The sequence below is a fragment of the Physeter macrocephalus genome, chromosome 14 (genome assembly GCF_002837175.3).
Source record: "Physeter macrocephalus isolate SW-GA chromosome 14, ASM283717v5, whole genome shotgun sequence".
Taxonomy (NCBI): domain Eukaryota; kingdom Metazoa; phylum Chordata; class Mammalia; order Artiodactyla; family Physeteridae; genus Physeter; species Physeter macrocephalus.
The window spans coordinates 60,603,691-60,612,683 of NC_041227.1; the positions used below are offsets into that span (position 1 = coordinate 60,603,691).

At 47.4% G+C, this 8,993-nt stretch overlaps 1 protein-coding gene across 2 annotated transcripts in view; it reads right to left on the bottom strand.

The window, feature by feature from the left end:
- Positions 1 to 313: 313 nt before the first annotated feature.
- The window catches only part of CLEC19A (C-type lectin domain containing 19A), a 22,528-nt gene continuing 13,848 nt past the window's right edge, over positions 314 to 8,993 (bottom strand). The window contains exons 3-5 of one of the 2 annotated variants that reach the window (XM_007126461.3): positions 5,100 to 5,193; positions 1,703 to 1,835; positions 314 to 434 (exon numbers count right to left, since the gene is read on the bottom strand). In XM_007126461.3, coding sequence (XP_007126523.1) covers positions 355 to 434; positions 1,703 to 1,835; positions 5,100 to 5,193 — 307 coding nt within the window. In that variant the 3' untranslated portion in view covers positions 314 to 354. The remainder of the gene's footprint in view (positions 435 to 1,702; positions 1,836 to 5,099; positions 5,194 to 8,993) is intronic. The other variant, XM_028500168.1, reaches the window with a different exon arrangement.

The following is an 8,993-nucleotide window of genomic DNA, read 5'->3' on the forward strand; positions in this document are numbered from 1 at the left end:
TGCATCTAAGCAGGGTCTAGCCGAGCAGCATATGCCAAAGAGATTGCTTCAAGAATGGGCATGTGCCCTGAGCCAGGCCAGTGAGATTCAACTCTGAATCTAGAACAACCCCTGGACTTTTATTACTTGGACCAATAAATCCACCATCCTTTATTTATCAAGCCAGCTGAGTTGGTTTTCCTGTCACTTGTCACCAAGTGATCACTCTGTATCTTAAGATTTGCTTGTATAAAATCTCTGTCTAGGAGATTTGTCTCCTCTGTGTGTTTTACATTTATTGAGTGTCGACTTTACATTAGGTACATCTACAAGTCGATGCTGGAGCTGGGATTGCTCCGAGAGGGCGAGACTGGATCAGTGAATGGTCAGAGCTGCGATCTTGCAGACAAAGGGGAACTTTCGGCTGCAGGTGTTATCATTCCATGACCTCAGAGCTGTGATGGGAAAAAGCAGAGACTCTGCGTGAAGGTCCATCCACCACAGTAAAAGTAACCCCGCCATCCCACCAGAGTAAAAGTCCTCTCCCGTAGGCCTGGTGTCTACACTGGCATTCCTTTCTTGCAGTTGCTTAATGAGGCTGCTGTTCAGCCTTACTCTCTCATAAGGCTATTGTTGAGTTGCCACTGTGGAGGAGCAGGACAAGCCTCACCCAGAGGCCTGGCCCAGCTCTGGCTCCCAGGATAGCAAGTCGCTGTTCCACGGCCCCCTCCCCTAATCAGAAAAAGAAAAAGGAGCAAAGTAGGAATGGCAGCAGTTCAGCACTTGGATCTGGAGTAGATATAGGTTTGAAACCCAGCTCCATATCTGCTTGCTGGACAAACTTGAATAAATCACTTAACTTCTCTGAGTCTTGATTTCTTCATCTGCAAAATGGAAATAGTTTTTACTTCTTAAGATTGGTGTGAGCAGTGACGTTGTTGTTCACGATGATGGTGGTGATTGCTGATACCACATGCAAACCATTGCAGTCACTTTATGTCTCTTATCTTCTTTTTCCTTCACATCAACACTGTGAGTTGTGTCATTAGCCCCATTTTGCAGATGAAGAATCTGAGGCATCAAGAGGTTAAGGCACTTACTTTGGGCTACACAGTTCATAAGTGGTTGAGCTGGGGTTCAGACAAGGACATTCAACTCCAGAGTCCATGCTCTTACCACTGTGTTGTATCAACTATATCTCCTTCAATGCTCAGAACAGCCCTGTGGGTAGCAACGATTATTAAATCCATTTTACAGGAGAGAAAAGGGAATCTCAGAGAGAATAAGTAATTGCCTGCAAGGACACAGAACTAGAAAGCAACAGGGCCAGTACTTGTACCCATCTGGGTACTCTTTTCACTACTACACCTGGGCGCTCCTCCAGGCATCCCTTCGTTCTAATGTCCAGGAGCACAAGCCACCTCTGGTGCATTGGTGAGATGACATAAAAGCACCATCCTTTGGTCTCTATACAAGTTTCTTTCTTTTTTTCATGCTTCTATCTCTAATGTCTTTTCCTCCAAATCACAGTTTGCATGTCAACAAGGCACCATTAAACATTGTTTAAAATGCATCCACCATAGGGAACTGCCATGCCCCTAACACCCCCCCACCCCCCAGGGACCTCTGGTCACTCTCCAAGATGTTGAATAATTCAGTTTCCTGGCTATCCCTGGCACCTCCCCAGCACCCCTGCAAGAGCCCTGGTCTCAAGGGCACCCACCGCTGGTGGGTCGGTACCATATTTGCACGCAATCCTCCTCTTCTGGGTCCGCATGGATGCCATCGTCTGGCTGGCTCCCATCCCAGTAGCTATAGTCATAGGATGAGCCGTCTGTCCATTCAAACTGCCCTTCCTAAGGGGTTGCACCCAGAGGAAAGGAAGCAAGCCAAGGAGAGAAAGATCAGGCATTTGAGCCAGCTCCATCTTGGGCTATCATTCTAATACCTCCATATCTAACAGTGCAGAAGCCCTCACTTTTATCTGATATACTATTATTAACCACCATTACTGAAACTGAGCAGGACCCTACAGGGCCCTCCCAGGTACAAAAGCCCCTCCACGTCCCCTGCCTCTTGTTTGCAGAAAACCTATAGTCTCCCAGACCTTCCCTGAGTCACAAAAAAGCAGGCTCAAACAGTTAATGATTAGGACAATAGAGTCACAGAATCTTTAGTTCCTTCCTGAAAGATATAGATCACAGTGTCCTATGCACATTCTTGAGTTGTTTTGCAGATATTATGACTGCCACCAGAGGGAAAAAGCTAACTGTATGATGACCAGACTGCAGCCATGACATAAGCTGCTCCATCTTGAGCAGTACTGAATCTATGGCTAGCTCAGTGCCAAGAACTGGCCTCAAGGAAGTGAGGACAAACTGACCCTGGAGTTGAAGATTATGCTTCAAACAATCAAGAGGATGCTGATCCGACCACCGCATGACCAGTTTCAAGGTGATTGTCAAAGCTGGCTGTGCTGTTCTGCTCATAGCCCCCCTGCCTGTGCAGCCCTGAAACTCCGCTTTAAAACTTTTGTCTCCTAACCAGCAACTGGGAGATGGTTTTGGGGATGCTAGTCCGTCATCTTCCCAGGTTGCTGGCTTCTGGAATAAAGCATCTTTCTTGTTCTACCAACCCTGTCTCTCGAACATTGTCTTTTGAGCAACGAGCAGCCAAACTTGAGTTTGGTTCTGGCTCTGGGTGGTAACATTACTAGCTGCCGTTTGTTGAGGGCTTATTATGTACCATGCCAGGTGTGCTTTACTCATTTTATCCTCACCACCCTGCAAAGCAGGCGTTGTCATTTCCATTTTACAGATGAGAAAACTGAGACTCGGATTAGTCTACCCAAATTCACATAGTTAACAGAGCATTAGTGCTAGGATTCAAACCCGGGTCTATCTGACTCCAGTACTCAAGACCCTAACTACCATATGAAAAAGAAAATTTTTTTTACCAGTGGGTGGGAGTCACCCTTCATCTCTTTTCTTTCTGTCCAAATAGTGTGTATTTTTCTTGCCTGCTGGGAATTGAGTGGTGTTGCAATAAATGTGCAAATTAACTATGGAAAGAACTACTTCTTTGCAATGTCCTGGAACAAAAGTCATTTCTCCATTTATTCAAGTTTTTAGAGAAGTGTCTCCCAAAGCACTGATGATTTTGGAGGCCATGTCATATAATGGAAACTGCATGCTCCTTCTGGGAGAGAGACTAGAGCCTGGGATTCCAGCTCCACCCACTTCCTAGCTCTGCAATCTGGACAAGTTACTTAACTTCTCTGATCCTCAGTTTCCACAACTATAAAATAGAGCTAATATTTCCCTCAGAGAATTATTGAGAGAATTGAATGAATTAAAAGCATTAAGAGGCTTAGCTAGTGCCTGGCATGTGGTGCCTAGGCTTGAAAAGAAAAATATAAAAACAAGTCCTTTTACTGTATCATTTGTTATTATTATTCTTAGGTCTTTTTATACAAGTTCCTTAACTCTAAGTATATTCATAAGCCAATTTTAAAGTTACTATTATAATGGGACATTTTGGTTTTTTAATGTTACAACTTCTATACAAGTTTTTGCCAGATGAATTCTACTGATTTTTTAAAATATCTATACTGAGTCTGGCCACTATTGATACTTCTGCTACTTTTTTTTTTTTATATTTGTTTATCTGGCTGCACCAGGTCTTAGTTGTGGCACGCGGAATCTTCGTTGCGGCATGCAGGATCTTTAGTTGTGGCATGCAGAATCTTTCAGCTGCGGCATGCAGGCTTTTAGTTGCAGCATACATGCGGGATCTAGTTCCCTGACCAGGGATCGAAACCCAGGCCCCCTGCACTGGGAGCGCGGAGCCTTAGCCACTGGACCACCAGGGAAGTCTCACTTCTGCTACTTTGATAGCAACTTCAACCACCCTTAATGAGCTCTCACAGTGTGCCGAGCACAGGCTAAGTCCTTTATGTACCTTGGCCCATTTACTTTTTACAACCAGGCACTATTATTGTCATCCCGTTTTACAGCTGAGGAAACTGAAGCTCAGAGACGCAAAAAAAAAAAAGTCCCAGTCACCTACCATCCAGTAAGTGGAAGAACAGGAGCTGGAACTGGAACCTTATCTGAGGCAGGGCTGGAGGCATACATGCAGGAGAGATGCTCAGGATACAACTTGTCCATGGAAACTGTGGAGACCAAATCTCCAGGTGGAGTGTGCCGTGATATTGCCAGGTGTGAGATCTGGCCCAAGCCGGCCTCTTTGGCCTTATTCTCCACCGTTATTCCACTCACCCCTGCGCCACTCTGCATCCCAGAAACACTAGGCTTTAATGTCCTTGAGTGTGCCGTGATCTCTCCCACCTCAGGACCTTTGCCCATGCCGTGCCCTCTACCTGGAATGCTCTTCCTCTGGCTGATTCCTACTTATCCACTAGACGTTAGCTTAAATATCTCTTACCCAGGGAGGCTGTGGCAGCTGTAGACGTGCACTGCTCAGAGCTCCTTCAGGAGGACCAGCTGAGGAAGCATGGTTGACTGAAAGCCCCTTGGACCCAGCACTGTATTCACAGTGAGACTGTGCTTCCTCCATGCTGTTCCCAGTTGGTGACTTAGCATGTCAGGGGTATAAGTGCTGGCTTGTTCCTGCCCAATGTGGGACTCCTGGCATGGGCATCCTTTGCCTGGGGACACCCCACTGGCTTAGCTAAGACTTTCCAGGGTGAGCTGTGATCTAAGGCTCTCCCCACTCAGCTGTTCCCTCCCCCTCTTCTTTCACAGGGCTCAGAGCCACATCACGGCCTGAAGGGTCTTCCCTGCCTCTTCAACCCTCCCTTCTTTGTTCCTTCGCAAATGTTTTCCCTCAAAAGCCTCTTACCCATCCGTTTTTGTGTCTGCTTTTTGGAGAACCCAAACCCAAACAGAGGCCATGCCTGGCCATCCAATATGTTCCCATAATATCCTCTTTCACAACGATTATCATATTCTACCTGGGGCATCATCGTGTCTGATCTCTCAGTGTGCTGGGCACATAGCAGTGACCTGGCACACAGGTTCCATGTGAAAGGCTGGTTAAATCAAAATGGGATCTTGGCTGGAACTTCCAAAAGGGCTTGATGGTCAGCACTTCCTCACCTGCCTGTGATCGTGAAGCCCTGTCCAGATGTCAGCTGGGATCCCAGGAACACAGCTGTTCACGAGGTCATACACAAAGACATTCTCCTCCCAGCTGTGAAGGTAAGAAACCGGGTAGCCTGTCACTCATTGCCTCTTGCCATAGGATTGAGTTGAAAATGGACAGATGTCTTTGTTAGCCCTCCCAGACCAAAGTAAATAGAGGATGCGATGCAGTCCTGCTTTCTCTTTTTCCTTTTTTAACTAAGGCACCCATATGGGCTGTCCTCTCAGGGGCATCTCTGGATTGGGTCCAAAGCAGGACTCAGCACACCCTGTTACTCATCCTAGAAATGTAAAAACACTAGCAAACAAGGTGGATTATATTGAACAGACAAAGAAAGGAGCTGACTTTGCATTGTACACATCAAATAACGAAAATCTCCACTGGATGTTTTTGCTCTTTCTCAAAAGCCCTCCTTACGGCACGAGTCCTTACATAGCCTCCTCTCTCCTAATCCTTTCTCACAGAACATCTTCAAAATCTTTTGTTTTGCTGGAAAATTCAGCTCGAGGCCTGAACCTGCGTAGCCGACTCAGCAAAACCAAATCCTGCAACTATCAGTCCACCCTCTCCAGCAGGTATCTTAGGCCATTCAGGCTGCTACAACAAAATACCACATACTGGGTGGCTTATGAACTACAGGAATTTATTTCTCACAGTTCTGGAGGCTGGGAAATGAAAGATCAGGGTGCCAGCATGGTCAGGTGAGGGCCCCTTCTGGGTGCAGACTTCTTGCTGTGCCCCCATATGGCAGAAGGGGGCAGGGGAGCTCTGTGGGGCCTCTTTTATAAGGGCACTAACCTTATTCATCAGGGCTTCACCCTCAGAACTTAAGCCTTTCCCCAAGGCCCCATCTCCTAAGACCATCACATTGGGTATTAGGATTTCAACATATGAATCTTGGGGACACACAAGCATTCAAACCATAGCAGAAGGCATTGGTGTCTTCTTGGGGGATTCTCACCTCCTATTTCAAAGAGCTTATAAAGTAATTCACCCAACAAAAGAAATTGATGGAGGACCCTGGAGGCAGTCTGCTGTCAAAAACAACAGAGAAATAGGGATGGATGAATGGACAGATAGACAGATAGATAGATAGGAACACAGAGATTTTTTTTTTTCTTCAGGTCATTAAAATGTTTCTTGAGCACTGATTTCATACCAGGTACTATGCCGAATGTTTTATATGCATGAACTCATTTCATCCTCACATCAAACAGGCACAGCAGCAGATGCTACAGGTTACCTACCTCACAGTCATTCCTAATGCTTTTGCCCGTTGCCTACAGTCAAATTTAGGAAGGGCAGATTTCACTTTCTCAGCCTCCTTTGCAGCTAACATTGGCCATCTGACCAAGTTCAGCCAGTTAGATGTATGGGGGAATTGGTAGAGGACGTCTTGGAAACATTCTCCTCCCCTATAAATGGAGAGTGGCATGTGGAAAAGGCCCCAGTTTCCACCAATGCCTTCCTTCCTGGGGTCGTAGCTGTGTGTGGACATGATACTTGGAGCTGCTGCATTGGAGGCCCTGGAGGGGGGGGCCAAGGTAACCGCTCACCTAGTGCCCTAATATCCATGAACCTGGGAAATGTCATTTGCAGAGATAAGGGTGGGCAAGGGGCGTGACAGAAAATGAGCAAATAACAGGCACAGTTCACTCAAGCAGTTCACAGACCCAGAGGGACAGATCCCACTGGACAAGGGATTCCACATTTTTGGCTCCCACATGACACTAAAAGGCGAACATTGGTGTGTTGAAGGAGTCATTACAAAGTAATAAGAATCAGCCCCGGACCTAACAAACACCTAACCAATAACTCACTTCAAAACAGGACTATGTTGAGGTACCCTTTACGTTACAACGGTGTATATCTGCTCCCATTGGCCTCTTCTAAATCAGGGGTCTCCAACCCCCAGGCCGTGGACCAGTAGCAGTCCGCTGCCTCTTAGGAACCGGGCCGCACAGCAGCAGGTGAGCGGCGGGCCAGCGAGCAAAGCTTCATCTGCCTCTCCCCATGGCCCTCATTACCGCCCGAACCATCACCCCCACAACCCCCGCCCTGGTCCGTGGAAAAATTGTCTTCCATGAAACTGGTCCCTGGTGCCAAAAAGGTTGGAGACTGCTGTTCTAAATGACCGCTCTCTACAGGCTGCCACCTTGTCTAGAACACCCACCAATAGATTTCCTTTTGCTTGAGGCGTTGGTGGCAAGTCAAAGCATACATATCTACGCTCCTTAATTTTGTGTTTGTGGAAGACATTCTTAATCCATCCCAGAAGCACTCAGAATGCTGGCTCTCAGAATCCTTCTCAGCACAGTGCTCTAGGCAGTCACATGCTGGGGATTGCTAAACAGATATTGTTATGAACTGAATGCTAGTCCCCTGCCCTACAATTCATATGTTGAAATCCTAACCCCTAATGTGATGGTGTTAGGAGGTGGGGCCCTTGGGGGTGATTAGTTCATGAAGGTGGAATGGAGCTCTGTGAATGGGACTAGTGCCCTTATAAAAGAGGCCCCAGAGAGATCCCTTGCCCCTTCTGCCATGTGAGGACACAGCATGAAGGTGACCATCTGCAAACCAGGGAGTGAGCCCTCACCAGAACCTGACCATGATGGAGCCCTGATCTTGGACTCCAGCCACTAGAACGGTGAGAAATAGATTTCTATTGTCTATCAGCCACCCAGTCTGTGATATTTTTGTTAGAGCAGTCTAAATGGACTAAGACAGATATTATTAGAGGCAATGGAAAGGAAAGAGGGTGGGTGAGTCAAGGCTTACTTGCCCTCAGAAAGATGATCTGACATGCGCACGCTAAGTAAGCACTGACCTCTTGAGACACCCAAAATTTAATTAATAAACATAATAACAGCTCCCACCATGGAGCACTGAGTTACCCAAGCACTTGCGTAAGAACTTCAGGTCCATTTTTATCTCCTCTAAAGCCCCTCAACCTTAAAGTCAGTGGGACTACTTCTATTTCCCAGCTGAGGACTCTGGCTCAGAGAGTTTATGGGACTTGGGCGAGGTCGCCCAGGTAGGAAGTGGTGGAGTGAGGACTAGCCTAGGGCTGACTGACTCTAATGCCCTCAATCAATGCACATAACATTGCACAGGTTTCTTCCTTTAGAACATCTGCTGCCCCCATTCCCTAAGCTTCCCAAGCCTTCAAGATCCTGATCCAGGACTAGTTCTTCCAGGAAACCTTCCATGAGCACCCTCTATCCAATTCTTGCCCACCTGTAGCACAAAGTTTCCATGCCCCCCAGGGCAGGCTGGTTGGTTTAGTTTTCTCTTTCTGATGGGCTGGTCTCCCCAAAGAGAGAGACCAACACGGACCCACATGACGCCTTTTTTCTATTTGACATCTTATCTCACACCATCACCAGGCTCTATTCAATGCCGATGTTCCGAGACGGTGTGTTCTGTCTAATATCAGAGTGGCAGATTTCTGGGGACAAAGTGCTCTCCAGTGCAATGGGTCTTTGCCATTGGTCGTACCCAGCTAGGCACTGGCATCCCCAAGTGCCCCTCTCATGCACAATTCGGGGTGTCCTACATCAGCTGCTGAACATGCATGGTGAGCGGTCATCTGGGGGAGTGGCTGCCCAGCCATTTTAGCACTAGTGTCATCTTTGTTCGGCGGCACCTGCTCAGGAAACTATTTCAATATTTTATTGCATTTTCCCCATATCTGGTCAGAATAACTGGGAGGGGGCTTCCCTGGTGGCGCAGTGGTTGGGAGTCCGCCTGCCGATGCAGGGGACACGGGTTCGTGCCCCGGTCCGGGAAGATCCCACATGCCGCGGAGTGGCTGGGCCCGTGAGCCGTGGCCGCTGAGCCTGCAC